Genomic DNA, 15,320 nt, shown 5'->3' with positions numbered 1-15,320 from the left:
TACTAGAAGTCTCTAATGCTCAACAAGCCCGTATTTTTTCTCAAAATACATTACAGAAAAATGCTGAAAATGGTTTTCTATTTTACTGTAAAATTTTATTTCTGTGATGCAAAGCTTAAGTTTTTTTTTTTTAAGTTTTTCATCATGTCATTCTAATATGATGATTTATTATTAATGCTGGAAACAGATGTGCTGCCTAATAATTTTTAACAATTTAGCAATATTTTTACTTTTCTTACAATATAAATCTTTACTAACACTTGTTAAAATAAATGTAACACTTTCTTGATGAATGAAAATATTAATTTAAAAAAAAATAAAGAAAAATAAACTGTAATGGGGCCTGACCTAATATTTTTCATGAACCCCCTTATATCAGTATGGTACTAAGAATATCCTTTTAAAAATCAAATTATAAACGAATTAAGTCAAAGTCCTCAAAAAGTAACTTATAGTCAAATTATATTACTTTAAATATATAATGTATATATTTACTACAAAAAAATTGGAATCAGTAACCGACGACAATTTTTAAGTAATCTAAGTTACCCAGCATCAATTTACATCAATTTAACAGTACATAATATTTCAATCTTGTTACATTTCAAACTAATTCCGCTGTGAACGCTGAACCTTTATTTTGAAATAAAGTCACGTCCGGTTCGTTCATTTAGAAAAAAATAGCGCGATATTTAGATATTTATTTACCAGCTGCACCCAAGATGATGGGAGCAAGCTTTCTCTGTGCGGAGAAAACTCGCAGTCCTCCAGTGAAAGTGTTATCCAGCCAGCTGCGCGAAGGGGCAGAGTGCCAAACATCGAGCGGAAGACCAGAGTATGTTATTAAACGATTGGGAGCGGGTGAACAGAGCTCGTTACAGGTGTCAGTGGTCTGGATGCAGGGAACAGTGTTGGAGGTGCAATCCGATCACAACACCGTGCTCATTCTGGACGAAACCGGGAACTTTCTCGTCAGCGGTATCAACAGTGTGCCGAAAGGAAAACCCTGCCTGAGTCCTGGTTAGTCGCTTTCAAATGTTTTTAAAGACCGTTTCTGTCATATTTATAACGTTAGTTACTTTCTTTTTTCTGATTTCCTTCGTTTCGCTGGCAAGCCGAAAAATATACCCGTCAAGAATAATGCAATTGCTGGCCAGTGAAAAGAAGGAAATCAGAAAAAAAAGAAGAAAGTAACTACCTTTAAATATGACAGAAACTATATCTATCTATCTATCTATCTATCTATCTATCTATCTATCTATCTAGATAGATAGATAGATAGATAGATAGATAGATAGATAGATAGATAGATAGATATTTCATGTCCCTTTTACACTTATTTTCCTGGTAAAATAAACATTGCATAAAAAAGAGAGACCTAATGCAATTCAATGCATGTTAATTTCTACTAAAGTAATTCTATTTCATGAAGTTAATGTATTTGCATATATTCCAAAATAATTGCTACAGCCAGTAACTATTTAAACAATATATATTATTTGTGAACTAATGTTTAGCTTTTCTTTTCTTTTTCTTTTTTTTTATAATTCAAGTTTGTAATGTTGTTATCCGGTACATGACAATATCATACAAAACAAATATGCAGTATACAAAAGGGGATGCTTTTCTTTTTACAAGTTATTAGTTAATTTATTTTCAGTAGTCATCGTCGTCAAGCTTATACATGTAAACGTTAAAGGAATAGCCGTATTAACAAAACATTTTTTTTTTATTGTTCTCCTAAATGGCAGTAAAAGTTCTTAGTTAAGAGTTTTCTCTTAACCTATTCACAAAGCTGCTGAGAGCAACTTTTACTAAAGAAATAGAGAGAAAGGAGTAAGGGCGTTGTTGACCTCGTTGCTATGGATGATGTCATCAGGCTTGCTAACGACTGACCACAGTGATTGGCTGAAAGGAAGGGGTCTCTGTTAGTGATTAAATTATAAAAATATTTTGTTGCTATATTCAAATAAAATATGTTGTCGTATTCAAAGAAAGAGTTTAAATAAAAATGTTGTCATATTCAAATAAAGATTTTAAAAAGTAGGCTAAGTAAGTGTCACTAATTAAAATAGTATATGTTCAGCTAATTGTCAGTCTCTAACATGTCTGAATCTCGAGAGATTAGAAAAATCAAGTGAAAATTAAGTTTCAGCCGAGAGTCGGTTCACCTAACGTTAGTTACCTCCACAGTTTTCTGAATCATTCCGCAATCCCGTTCCTCACCGGTCTGCGATATGTACAGTACAGTCTTCATGTGTTTCCTGGATGCGTCAAAGGCTTTTGATCGTATCAATCATGGGAAACTATTTGGTAAACTATATGAGCGTGGTGTCCCCTTATACCTAATCAGGATACTGCAGTTTTGGTACTCTCACCAAACTATGCAAGTCAGGTGGGGGATGAGTTTGTCAACACCCTTCTATGTTTCCAATGGAGTGCGGCAGGGCGGAATTCTGTCTCCGCTGCTGTTCAATTTGTACATGGATAATTTATCTAGGGAACTAAAGTGCTGTAGAACTGGTTGCTTAGTGGGGGAGAGTCTCATTAACCATATGCTTTATGCTGATGATTTGGTGGTACTGTCTCCTTCCAGTGCTGGCCTGCAGCAACTTATCAGAATATGCTCTCAATATGGACTAATGTTTGATATAAAATTTAACTCCAAGAAGAGTGTGGTACTGATTGCCAGAACTAAGGAGGATATGAAGTGTGTATATCCCTCTTTCTCATTGACTGGTGAACCATTAGAGGTTGTAAAGAAAGTTAAATATCTGGGGCATGTGATAAGAGATGATCTCCGTGATGATGATGATGTGCAGCGTCAGTGTGGAAAACTGTATGGGCAGGCAAACATGCTGGCACGCAAATTTCACATGTGCACACCTGATGTTAAAATCTCACTCTTCAAAACTTATATCACTCCACTGTATACTGCCCACCTGTGGTGTAACTTTAGTGAGTCGAAAATGAGAACTTCAAGTGGCTTATAATGATGCACTAAGAATTGTGCTTAAAATTCCTAGGTGGAGTAGTGCCAGTGTAATGTTTGTGTCTAACAATGTGCCCACTTTTAATGCTGTTTTAAGAAATTTTATGTATAGATTTATGTGCAGACTGACAGAGTCTAAGAATTTCATCATTGTGTCCATAGTTGATGTTTCTAAGAGCGATACAAGGTACACATCTTGCTTTTGGAAATATTGGACCCGAAGTCTGTTTATGTTTTTAGAAATGACTCCTGATGTGCTCATTTAAAAAAAAAAAAAAAAAATTGTATTATTATGTGTATTGTGTTGTCTTTATGGACCTATGTGTCTTGAATAAAAGTTGATGATGATGGGGCAGAACTCTGGGTTTGGGCTAAATTCAATCGCTTCGGACCGCACGTCAAATACGCTTAATCATTTGTAAGTGTGAACTTGTAAAAACAACTATCACAGTTCATCTGACATTTTATTTTTTTATTAAAGCTACATTAATTATCACTATTTCCTCAATGTTGTATAGTGTCTTTGGGTGGATTGCAGCAACAGCCATTAGGATTGATTAGTGATTTGGTCTTAGTGACTTAGGAGTCCTAGCGTTTCATGGATTTAGGAGCTCGTTTTAGTGGAATCAGTAACCGGGACTTAATGTAACATGTAAATGTTGTTAGCATGATAAAATGCTTTATGAAATACTCTCAGAGCAAAAATGTTGTCTTTAGAGTCCTAAAATTAGTTTTTAGGAGTTTGTCCTAAATCGACAAGTTAGGAGCCACTTTTAGCTTTAAGATGTTTGAATAAGGCTCTTGATGTTTATCTGCTTCCAAGATGTAGATGACTTTGTTTCTTCAGTTGAACACCAGTGAAAATGCATGTGAATGGTAACAAAATCTACGAGAGTAAATAAAACGTGCTCAGACAAATCCATATTAAACACTGAGGCTCGTGACGACACATTAATGTCTTAAGATACAAAACAATCAGTTTGTGCGAGAAACCGAGCGGTATTTATATAATTTTTTACATCTAATACGGCACTGTGTCCAACAGCCTGGAGCACACGATCACTGGATCGCCATGGATCTCGTGATTGACAGCTGAGATCGACGGCTTCTCTGAGTGAAGGAGTCACTGAGGCACTAACAGAATGTTTGCTGGATTTTTGGGAGGAGTTTAGAGCTTTAGCTATAATTTCTACATTTCCATGACTGTTTATTTCACACCAACATAATGAATTGTTCTGTATCTGTGAGAGTGTGGGCGGGCTTTTGATATCGCACCTCTACTTCCTGCTCTCCACTGTGCAGACTCTGTCCTGATGTCACTATTGCAGAGACTCTGTTATTAGATGCTTATATTTACAAAATGAGCCTAAAATAAGCCCCTTTTTTTCCAAATAAAAATCTGTGTTTAATAAAAAACAAATTCATGAAACTAAATGAAAATGTTTAGTGAAATTAGGAAAATTTTAAGAGATTTGTTTATTTAGTTGTATAGATATTTTGTTCTCATGTCACAAGTAATAATATCAAGGTTGCCTTTTGTAGTGTGGTTTTTGGTGAAGTTTACTAAAATAAATATGGTCACCTGTGTACATACTACTTCTCACCGCTGTTTCCTGATGGTTTATAGAACAATTACTCCGAGTTGCCCTTTGTCATTTCAGAGAAAAGTACAATTGGGTGCGTCAAGTATGATAAACACCAGGTCCGTTTAGGAACCGCGTGCAGTCAGCAGAGGCTCGCACTGCAGAGCCAGGCGAAAGTATAAACTAGACTTTAGGCTGTACACAGACATGACAATGTACCTTTAAATTCCCCAAGCTGTTTGCTCACTTAAAACCCTACAGATATCATGTTTTCAGGTCATTTCAAGTTTGATTTTGATGTGATTTAAAGCGGTGATATGTAAATGGCTTTGTCATTTACTTTAATTAGTCTTCCCATTAAGCCATCATTATCTTCAGGCTGATCCGTGAACACGCATGAAAACAAGAGGCTGGATTAATCGCAAGAAGCAATAACATCCAATCCTAGAGCGATGGAGCCATTGCCTCCTCATTTTTGATTTATATATGCATACGATAAGAAAAAGAAACAAAGTACAAACAAATGGTCAAATAAATACAGTAAATATACAATAAAACAAAGATAAAAATAAAATATGGTGCTTTAATTTCAGGAAGGTCTACTAACATTACTGTTTGGGTAAATGACCTACAAAAGACATCTAATAATCAAATATAAAATAACACTGCATAGTTTTCACTGTACAAATTAATAGATTAATGCTTTTTAATCTATTACTAGCTGCGAGTACTAGCTCCCTTTAAGATCTTATAATATATACCAAAGATCTTGTAATATATAACTAAAATCGAAAATACAATTAGATTAATATCACAGGCCTGAAGTCTAACCAGACTAAATTTTTGTTGGCCGTCGTCACTCATTAAAGGGTTAGTTCACCCAAAAATGAAAATTATGTCATTAATGACTCACCCTAATGTTACATTAGGGTGAGTCTAATGCTACACCCGTAAGACCTCCGTTCATCTTCAGAACACAGTTTAAGATGTTATATTTAGTCCGAGAGCGTATGGAAGTGTATGCACACTATACTGTCCATGTCCAGAAAGCTAATTAAAAAAAATCATCAAAGTAGTTCATTAGAATCTCTTGAAGCATCGAAAATACATTTTGGTCCAAAAATAACAAAAACTACAACTTTATTCAGTATTGTCTTCTCTTCCGCGTTTGTTTTCAAACCTGCCAAACTGCTGAAATCACTTGACATTGGTGATCCGAATCATGAATCAATCCGAAATGAATCAAAAAAAAAAAAAAAAAAGAATTTACACAGTCTATGGTATTTGCATTTAAAATTAGATTATGTGGCGGAGGGGGTGTGGTTTAGAGAGTTCTTCATGCAAGCGCTCCCTAAATGGACCTGTAAAACTGTATCTGGACAATTTTTAGAGGAAATAAAATGTAAAAAAAAACTCACCCTTAAGTTGTTCCAAACATGTATGAATGTCTTTGTTCTGCTGAACACAAAAGAATATATTTTGAAGAATGCTTATAACCAAGCAGAGAGCTCAAACATTGACTACCATAGTAGGGAAAAATACTGTGGTAGTCAATGGTTGCTTGGTTATAAACATTTTTACAAATATCTTAACAACTTGAGGGTGAGTAAATGATGACAGAAGTTTTGTTTTGGGGTGAACTATCCCTTTAAATGCTTTATTTTGGGGGGTCAACAGCTTGTAAAAACTTCTGGGTTTTTGGTTCTGGGTTATTTAGCTTGTTTGCTGTACACCTTGCCACATAACAGCTTTTGGACATTGTTCAGTTTTTTGTAAGAAGTCAAAAATGACAAGGAGGCTGTTTCACGCAATACAAAGTCATGGGAGATGTTTCAAACTTGTTTTCCATCAAATACTGTTTTAAGGCCACCACCTCAAATGACTTCAGCGGAGGGGAATTTTTGAATGTAAATTATTCATATGGCCTTCAATATCTTGAAAGATTAACTAATTTGTTTTTTTTTGTTTTTTTATTGGTGCTTATATATTTATTATAATATTTTTTGAATTAAAACTTTCCCTGAAAACCTGTCCTTTAAAATGTTGACACCTGCTGTCCTATTTTAGGCACCAAAAGAAAACCAAATATCACAACCCACTGATTCATTCAAAAAAGTACATTATTTTTGCAGGCAAATTTGCTTCTTTACCTTTACAAATGCTAAAAAGAAAAGCTGTTTTTATTGTCCCGTATACCCCTAGCATTAACTGAAAATGTTGTTAATGACAGATTCGAACAAGAAGGGGGGAAAAAACCATGATAGAACAATTAGGTGAACAGTAAGCAAATTAAGGTTTAAAGTGTTGAGAGTGTATAATGGAGAATGTATATGGTTACATGGTTTAGTTGTAATTTTTTTAAGGGTTTTTTGGCGCAGAAAGAGTATTCTCGTCACTTTGTAACTGTAGTCATATGAGCTATTTTACCAAATCTTTACTAACTTTCTGGGCCTAACATTTGAGTTCCGAAGATAAACAAAGGTCTTACACGTTTGGAATGACATGAGGGTGAGTAATTAATGACAGAGTTTTCTTTTTTTGGGTGACCCTTTAAGGATTTACGATGCTGATAACCTTTAACATGTGTCTTTGAAAAGGGTCAATTATGTCATTTGGGATAAAAGCTATACTGTTAGTGTCCCTAGTGTGCAAATTTACATTTCCTGTATGACTCATGAATATTAATTAGGTTACGTCAGCAAACACGCCACAAAGAAAATCCTTTCACCATTGAGGTATTTTTATTTTTTGCATAGTTCTCAGTGTCTTTACAGTGAAAACAAATAGAACGTTTTTGTTTTGTCCACAGGTAAATACGTCATGGTTATGGGTGTCATCCAGTCTCATAATCCAGAGCCAGTGTTGCGTGCTGTGAAGATGGCAGATCTTTCTGAAAATGCGTTGATTCACCGGAAAAACTGGATCTATGAAGTAGAAGATCTGCAGCAGATTTTTCCCTAAATCCTTTTACACTGATGTGTTTTCTTTGTGCACCTCTGTGCTGTCACATTATTTGCTTGAAGTTTTTGCAAGACATGTACATGACAGGCTTTTTTGAAGAAAGCATAGACATATTTATTTATTATATATATATATATAATTATATTAATATACAAGTGTAAATTGTTTTCTTAGTCAGTTTGATTACAGATAGAAGAAATGTTCATAAATCACATGTTAGAGATTTCTTTACAATTGTGACATTAAATAATACAACTGCAAAAGATTTTATTTATTTTTTAGTTAAATCACTTTACAAAGAAAAGACGAGTATGTTAAGGTGTGTGTATGTGTGTGTGTATATATATATATATATATATATATATATATATATATATATATATATATATATATATATATATATATATAATATAAAATGAATATGTTGTTGTCGGTGGTCTAGATACCGAGACACCTCTCTTTCTAACTCTTTGCTAACTCCAACTTTTATATGGAACTGCTTCATACAGAAGCTTCAGATTCTCCTGTAGGATCCTAAAACGCTGCTGCAGTTCGGACAGTGGTGTGTCACATCCTTCAGGTTGTCTACACAGAAGGGAATCAGGCAGCAGCCGTAGATACAACTACAACACAAGACACATGAGAAGAACAATCGGGAGAGTGTCCTTGTGCTAGAGAAGAAAAACTGTAAGACTGGATAACATACAATGCTTTCTTACCCAAAAATGGCCAGGCCCGCACAAGAGAGCCAGACTAATGCTCCTGATGTATACTCCAGACGGGTTATCACGTTCTGTAGGCATACTGGACAGTGTGCCTGCACTGGAGCATTCCCGAAAACCAGACCAGGCTGAACGTACACAGTCTGAACTGATACTAAAGGACAATAACAAGAATGCTCAGAAATACAATTTTTTATTATTATTATTGTTATTAATGTTAGAAGATATATCTTACTCAAAGTAAAATATATCTTATTACATTAACTGTTCAAATATCAGGGAGTGTTTGGGTAGCTTTTGTATTTCTCAAATTCTGGATCAGACATAACAACCCATTGTTCAGGTAAATTCTGTGTTACCTGACTCCTAGGTCAGATGTTACAACCCAGTGTGTGGGTAGTTTTGACTGAATGCCAGGGGCTTAATAAAAAGATGTACTGGAAACAGTGAGAGAATTAAAAAAAAAAAAACATCAACATGGTCAGTAAATAAGGCTCAACGTTACTGATCAGCGCTTAAATAAAGGTAGGAATGCATCAAAACACATCTAAATCCAATGTTAGCTTAACTCTGAATCCTGAGATGTCTTCATCTGATGGATTTTTGAAGGGAGCATATGTACCCTTCGCTGCCTTTGATATCCCACAATCCAGTGCTTTCTATTCTGTGACAGTTGAGCTAAAAAATTTACTTGGTTCCTGAAAGTTGGTTGGTGGTCAGTGTGTGATCTTTTTACACTTTTGATATTTCTTGCTACAGTAGAAATGATTAACTGTAGTAGTAATTAAATATTTGCTTGCTTATCACCAAAAGCAGTTTTGGGAGGTACGTTCTTGCGCAAATGCCTTCAAAGTTTGTTACACACTCAAACTACCAAATACACACATTTTTTTAAAGACATTTTTGCTAAAACACTTTCAGACGTTGTAGCGATGCTTTCTTTTCCCAGAAAGAATGTGAAACAAATGGTATCATTCTTAATTTTTAATATAATTGAAATCAATTTTACAATAGCAATATCGTATTGAATATTGCATTATTTAACAAGGTATTACATTTTCTTCAATATCGCACACCCTATATATATATATATATATATATATATATATATATATATATATATATATATATATATATATATTGGGGTCAACAAGAGAAGTACAAATCTCATGGTTTTCCAGAAAGCAACGTCATGCCCACTGGAGCGCATGCATACCTCTGAAATAAACAACCTGCTCTGGAGCAAATAAGTTGCTATCGCTCCTTAAATATCCTGAAAGTTACCTCAGGTTTTGGAACCAAAAGGAAAACTCTCCTAAAGAGTTACAAACAAAAGAAGAAAAAAATCCTGCAAATGACAGTTTTTAACTAGAAAATCTAGATACAACCAGCTTCTGGTTCAAGTTGGTTTGTGGTTCATCAACAGCACTACCAGTAAGTGGGAAAGCAGAAGTCAACCACGTTAGATCTAATACAAATATTTAAATTATTCTTACTTTTTGACTGATATAACCTTTTTCTTGTAAATACTTGTTTTCTCTCAGTATAAAAATGTGTGGTCAGATAAGGTCATGGTAGAGAAAAAAAGAGTAAAGGCGCATTACCAACAGGACTGGTGACAGGTTGACCTTGTTGGGGTGGTGGTGGATACATCTGGCTGTAGGCTTGTGTTGGATATGGAGGCACAGCTGCCTTCGTCGTATCAGCTGGAGCATATGGCCCTGTTGGGTACATTGGGTTTGATCCCAAAGACTCCTCATATGATGGAGGAGGCGGGTATCCCACAAGTGTTGCTGTCTCCATTGGAGGTGCGCTTGCCATGACCGCTGCTTCAAATTCATAACAACAAAAAGCTTTTTAGTAAATATAACCGTGGTTATTGTAATTATTCAGAGCATTGCAAAATTCCTTATGGAACAGCCCTTCACTTCTCTGATAATACTTATAATCTACCAAACTAAGCTATACCACGTTCAACTAAGTTCTCAAAGTTATACCACACGTTAAAGCGACAATCGTTAAGAAGAACGAACAAAAGACTTACTTGAAAGGAATAAACACTTACTGTTTGTTTCGTTTTCTTTGGAAGAGCCTCGAGGACGAAAAGAAAAAAACGTTTCCTGTTTAGTTTTGTTACGCACTTACTGTAGGCTATACGCAATACGGGTAATGGGTGGGCACGAAATATTCAAAGATCATCATGGAAAGAACTATTGAAAGAGTCGTCCATATGTACCTTGCGAAGACACTATATGTAACGTAGTAACACACGTAGAAACTGAGGATTTTTACAAAAAACGAGACGTTTATCTACGTCCCCTCAAGTTCCGTGTTTGGTCGTCCCTCGTGAGAATTGTTAGCCTACTCCGTTTATTTTATCGTTCTCTCGGGGGATGGGGGGAAGACAAACTCTTGGTTAAACGCCTAAGAATATTTAATGATTTATTTTTAATAAATGTTAGGCTATATATATATATATATATATATATATATATATATATATATATATATATATATATATATATATATATATGTATATGCTTTTTCTATTTCTCACATGTCTGTATAGAGAATGTTTCATATTCACAGATGAATAAATGAGTCTCTTTCTATTTATCTGTGGGTCTCAATCAGTTCCCTCAGTAGTCAAGGCACTGATCCTGACTACTGAACAGAGGGAGCTGATTGAGACGCACCCTGTGAGCAAAACAAATATCACCCACATAGGAAGTCCTGTAGCCTACTGCATCCGGCTGTGAGCAGCATTCCTTATTTGATTGGAGATTTGCCTTTTTGCTGCCGTGATCTCATTTCCTGTACAGTGACAAGCTGTATGTATGTATTTATTTATTTATTTATTGAAATATCTCCTCGGACTGGAAAAGTGACTGGGTTTAGATGTTGCTGTGTAACAGCTGGATCTCTGCACGCGGAGTGTTTCTGCAGCTGTCAGCGTTCACGAGCGTGAACTATCGTGATATCACGAAATGGTTCGCAAAACGTACATAAGCGTTATTCTTTGATAAAAACATCGGCCTTGTTTGGGTAAGCTTGATTTTTAAGTACACGTTACCTTCTGTTCTTCTTTTTTATACCACCAAATGTACTAGATAAAATGCTGTTCGTTCCTGTTAGGGCTTGTTTAGATAGCATAAATCGTTATTTTGTGGCAAATCTCTCTCTCTCTCTCTCTCTCTCTCTCTCTCTCTCTCTCTCTCTCTCTCTCTCTCTCTCTCTCTCTCTCTCTCTCTATATATATATATATATATATATATATATATAGGCCTATATGTGTGTGTGTGTGTGTGTGTGTGTATAATTATTTTCCCCTTTAAAAGCATTGTTTGGGCAAAATTAAAGCAACGGCATCAGCTCTGTGCTGCATGAATGTTAGGTGTTTCAGTGCCACCGGAAAGGCCTCGTGTCACTATTAATTGAAGCACGAGCGCAGTATAGCTCGTGGGCAAAATGGAAAGCCTTCGCCAAGATGCTCATGCGTTGCATAACCTGTGGCTCCAAGAAGGAAGCATATGGCACCTAATGAAACTCTGGTGAAGTTTACATGTTTGATCACATTTCTCAAGAATCAGAACATTTTCAGGAAATTGAAATGTGGTTATTGTATACTGTAAAAAGCAGAAGATAAAATGGGCAGCAAGTAGTTTCCCGAATGTTTTTGTTAAAACACGGTAAAAAGTAAACATGTTTACAGGCTGTACAATTTAAAAACGGCCTTTTATATTGAATAAATGTACTAAAATCTGTTTTACATTGAATTGCAATGTGAAGTGTTTCAGGCTTTTCACTTAAAATAGTGCATTGACAGTATTTTCCTGTAAAAATTACACGACATGTATGCATATTAGTGTTGCCACATACAGTGGATATGGAAAGTATTTAGACTCCCTTAAATGTCACCCTTTGTTATATTGCAGCCATTTGCTTCAATCATTTAAGTTAATTTTTTCCCTCTTTAATCTACACACAGCACCCCATGCAGAAAAACTCATAAGTATTGAAATTTTAGCAGATTTATTAAAAAAGAAAAACTGAAATATCATATGGTCCTAAGTATTCAGACCCTTTGCTGTGCCGCTCATATATTTAACTCAGGTGCTGTCCATTTCTTCTGATCATCTTCATTTGAGTCCAGCTGTGTTTGATTATACTGATAATACTTCTTTATTTTTTTTTGTCTTATAAAGTTATAATTACAATATTATGTAGTTTTACAGTAGTTTTTGTCAATCTTCTTTTGTCTTTTAGATGTAGGAGCAGCAGTTAGCCAAACCTACACAAACCCTGCAGAAGGTGGACTTGTGAAGGCCAGCAACTTAACTTCTCTCGACTGACAGGATGTCTATCATGGATCATAGTCCCACCACTGGGGTCGTCACCATTATTGTAATCCTCATCGCTGTTGCCGCACTGGGGGCTTTAATTCTTGGTTGTTGGTGCTACTTGCGGTTGCAGCGCATCGGTCAGTCTGAAGATGAGGAAAGCATTGTAGGAGAAGGTGAAACCAAGGAGCCCTTCCTGCTGGTCCAGTATTCGGCCAGAGGCCCGCGGGTGGAACACAAGACCAAGCTCACTCCTAACGGCACAGAGAGCCACACCTAATTCCCCTCATCTGCCTTCGCAATGCATACTATGTAGTGGGTCAGGTTTTTAGGCTCTGTCAGTTTCGAAGAATTTCAACCCTTACAGTATCACTAAATGCTTAAATGAAACCACACCATGTTTTAAACAAGCTGAAGGCAAACCTAGTGCATGCTGTTGTCTAGTTGCTTTATCTGTAGGCCTAGTTTTTTGTGCGCCCATTTTGTGGTGGTGGAGCCCTGTTATAATGTGAAATTGACGGCGGTAAGCTTTTTGTGCAGTGCTCTTTATTTGTAAAGCTGAGTTCTGAAGCTAAATCAAGACTCATTTGGTTTCTTTAGTTTACAGTTTCATCCAGAGCTGGCTCTGGTATTAAGAAATTCAATGGACTGATGTCAAAGCTTAAATGTGTTTGTTCTATATGAAAATATTTTAGAATTTCAATAGAAATCATTTATTGAATCGCAATACAAAAAGGAACATGTCGTTTTTCATTACAAATAAGCACTTCAGTATACCATGACTTGCCAAATGATGTAAATCAGCTTTTGAAAGCTCTTACATTACATTCAGTCATGTTTAGAATCATGATTTCATTAGCATTTTTATCTTTCATGTGATGTACAAGTGATTTTATATCAGCTGGTTCCGGTCTAAAACTGCTAGGAAACCACTAAAAGAACAAAAGCCAATGACTGAGGTCTGTCTATTCTTGTTGAATACTGTTGTGGCCCCAGAGGCTTTGGCTTTTTGTGGTTGAGCACATTTCTACGAAGTGAGGGGTCATTTGAAAATGTAAATATCATTTTTATAGATGGCTGGACACTGAAAAGTCATTGTTGTTTTTAACCTGTTTCCTCAGTATAAATTTCATTCCAAATATGTTTTTGATAACGTCATGTTTGCTGTTTTTACATGTAAGATGAAAGGGAGAGAAATTATTTATTTTTATACAATATTCAGTCAGGCATTTAGAGAGAAAGATGAAGCCTGATAAAGCAGCTAATATGATTTCATTGATGTTACTAATACCAAATGGTTAGGGTTGTCACACATTTGAAGGCGACAGATTTCTTTCCGAATTATGGCTGTTTAATACGGAAAGAAAGGACAGTACACGCATGTTGACATAATCTGCATATTTGAGAAAAAGCTACTTTTAATCAGTAAAGTGCTTAATATATTGCTTGTATCACTCCAGCCAGTGTGTCTGTCTAGTGTTTGACTGTGCTGAACAATAAAACCTCTTCTGGTACTAGGAAAATGTCTGCTCATTAGTTTTGTGCATTTGTTTTAAATCTAAATGCAATTTTTTTTCTCTTGTGATATTGAACCCGTGATAGGCATTTACAGAGGGTTCTCTTTTAACACAAGTGAACTCCCCTATTTTCAGGTTATGAAATATATTAATCATACTGGTTAGTAATTGTGTTGTAACACTTTTTGTTTTTGAGAGGGAGGGGGTGCAAAACCAGATTTTAAGAAATTTGATGACCTGCTTAATGTATCCATTTAGACCAAAGGCAAAGTTCATTGAACACAGATCAGTAGCTACAAACTATGTATTTATGTATAATATGCATGTTCAAAGATTTGAGATGACCACAATACTGAAATCACTTGCTACTACTACAAACAATGGAAGATAGATGGAACGTTGCATGCATCTAACAAGGTCAGCTGCTGAAGGAAAACCATATGTGCGCTGCAGAACTGAAAGGAAATGCAACACATTTCTACAACAGTATATTGCCTGAAGTTGACAAATAGTTTTCACACAGTACAACAAAGTATTTTTTCTTAAAAAACAATTAAAAAGTCAAATGCTTTTTTTTTACTGCATTTTTAAACATATGCCCATTAAGGCTGAATGTATTTAATCTAAAAACCATTAAAATAGTAGATGAATAACATTAAAAACAACTTTCCCATTCAAATACATTTTAAAATGTGATTTATTCCTTTGATGTCAAAGCTGAATTTGCAGCATCATTACTCCAACCTTAACTGTCACATAATCCTTCAGAAATCATTCTAATAAGAAGATTTGATGGTCACATTGTGTATTATCAATGTTTAAAACCGGTTTATTCTGGATTCTTTGCTGAATAGAAAGTTCAAAAGAACAGCATTTATTTAAAATAGACACCTTATGTAACACTATAAATGTCTTTACTGGCACTTTTGAACAACTTGATGGATACTTGCTGAAAAGAAGTATTAATTTATTAAAAAAGTTCACTAGCATATAGCAGTTTCAATAGAACAAAAACAAGCAAAAGTAAAATGAAATGATTATAAATGCACAGCAGCTCCAACCCATAAACCATCAGGTGCAGCTGGCAGGATAATCGCCTATCTATTATCTCCCCCTCCTGGCTATAACATGTCTTGACATAACCCTACCTAATGAAGTCAACTTTTATCACTACACTGATATGGTATGACTTCCCTCACCTTTTC

The 15,320-nt window shown here is 35.3% G+C and overlaps 3 protein-coding genes across 5 annotated transcripts; 2 read left to right on the top strand and 1 right to left on the bottom strand.

The window, feature by feature from the left end:
• Nucleotides 1–648: 648 nt before the first annotated feature.
• On the top strand, nucleotides 649–7,879 carry rmi2 (RecQ mediated genome instability 2). Its single transcript, XM_067428992.1, has 2 exons — nucleotides 649–1,020; nucleotides 7,385–7,879. The coding sequence occupies exons 1-2, from the start codon at nucleotides 723–725 to the stop codon at nucleotides 7,534–7,536; spliced, it is 450 nt and encodes a 149-aa protein (XP_067285093.1). The 5' UTR covers nucleotides 649–722; the 3' UTR covers nucleotides 7,537–7,879.
• Nucleotides 7,880–7,925: 46 nt separating this feature from the next.
• On the bottom strand, nucleotides 7,926–10,593 carry litaf (lipopolysaccharide-induced TNF factor). 2 transcript variants are annotated; one of them, XM_067428991.1, is made up of 4 exons: nucleotides 10,324–10,593; nucleotides 9,863–10,084; nucleotides 8,256–8,412; nucleotides 7,926–8,159 (listed from the first exon to the last, which is right to left on the bottom strand). In XM_067428991.1, exons 2-4 carry the CDS (start codon nucleotides 10,077–10,079, stop codon nucleotides 8,051–8,053), a joined length of 483 nt encoding a protein of 160 aa, XP_067285092.1. In that variant the 5' UTR covers nucleotides 10,080–10,084; nucleotides 10,324–10,593; the 3' UTR covers nucleotides 7,926–8,050. The 2 variants fall into 2 exon arrangements, with proteins under 2 accessions (XP_067285092.1, XP_067285091.1); XM_067428990.1 differs by having other exon boundaries at nucleotides 7,927–8,159; nucleotides 9,863–10,087; nucleotides 10,324–10,590.
• A 415-nt stretch (nucleotides 10,594–11,008) lies between these two features.
• On the top strand, nucleotides 11,009–14,146 carry snn (stannin). 2 transcript variants are annotated; one of them, XM_067420498.1, is made up of 2 exons: nucleotides 11,009–11,303; nucleotides 12,525–14,146. In XM_067420498.1, the coding sequence occupies exon 2, from the start codon at nucleotides 12,615–12,617 to the stop codon at nucleotides 12,876–12,878; it is 264 nt and encodes an 87-aa protein (XP_067276599.1). In that variant the 5' UTR covers nucleotides 11,009–11,303; nucleotides 12,525–12,614; the 3' UTR covers nucleotides 12,879–14,146. The 2 variants fall into 2 exon arrangements, with proteins under 2 accessions (XP_067276599.1, XP_067276607.1); XM_067420506.1 differs by lacking the exon at nucleotides 11,009–11,303 and adding an exon at nucleotides 11,674–11,809.
• Nucleotides 14,147–15,320: the final 1,174 nt, after the last annotated feature.

This window comes from Pseudorasbora parva, chromosome 2 (assembly GCF_024679245.1).
Source record: "Pseudorasbora parva isolate DD20220531a chromosome 2, ASM2467924v1, whole genome shotgun sequence".
In the NCBI taxonomy this organism is placed as follows: Eukaryota; Metazoa; Chordata; class Actinopteri; order Cypriniformes; family Gobionidae; genus Pseudorasbora; species Pseudorasbora parva.
This window is presented reverse-complemented; position numbering and strand designations above follow the sequence as displayed.

Excerpts from the sequence above, each read along its gene's own strand:
- rmi2 (XM_067428992.1), top strand. The coding sequence starts at position 723 with ATGATGGGAGCAAGCTTTCTCTGTGCGGAGAAAACTCGCAGTCCTCCA. Across the intron at positions 1,021-7,384 it reads AAAACCCTGCCTGAGTCCTG|GTAAATACGTCATGGTTATG; the intron begins GTTAGTCGCTTT and ends TTTTGTCCACAG.
- litaf (XM_067428991.1), bottom strand. The coding sequence starts at position 10,079 with ATGGCAAGCGCACCTCCAATGGAGACAGCAACACTTGTGGGATACCCG. Across the intron at positions 8,413-9,862 it reads ACCTGTCACCAGTCCTGTTG|TATCAGTTCAGACTGTGTAC; the intron begins GTAATGCGCCTT and ends ATTGTCCTTTAG. Across the intron at positions 8,160-8,255 it reads GCGGGCCTGGCCATTTTTGG|TTGTATCTACGGCTGCTGCC; the intron begins GTAAGAAAGCAT and ends CTTGTGTTGTAG.
- snn (XM_067420498.1), top strand. The coding sequence starts at position 12,615 with ATGTCTATCATGGATCATAGTCCCACCACTGGGGTCGTCACCATTATT.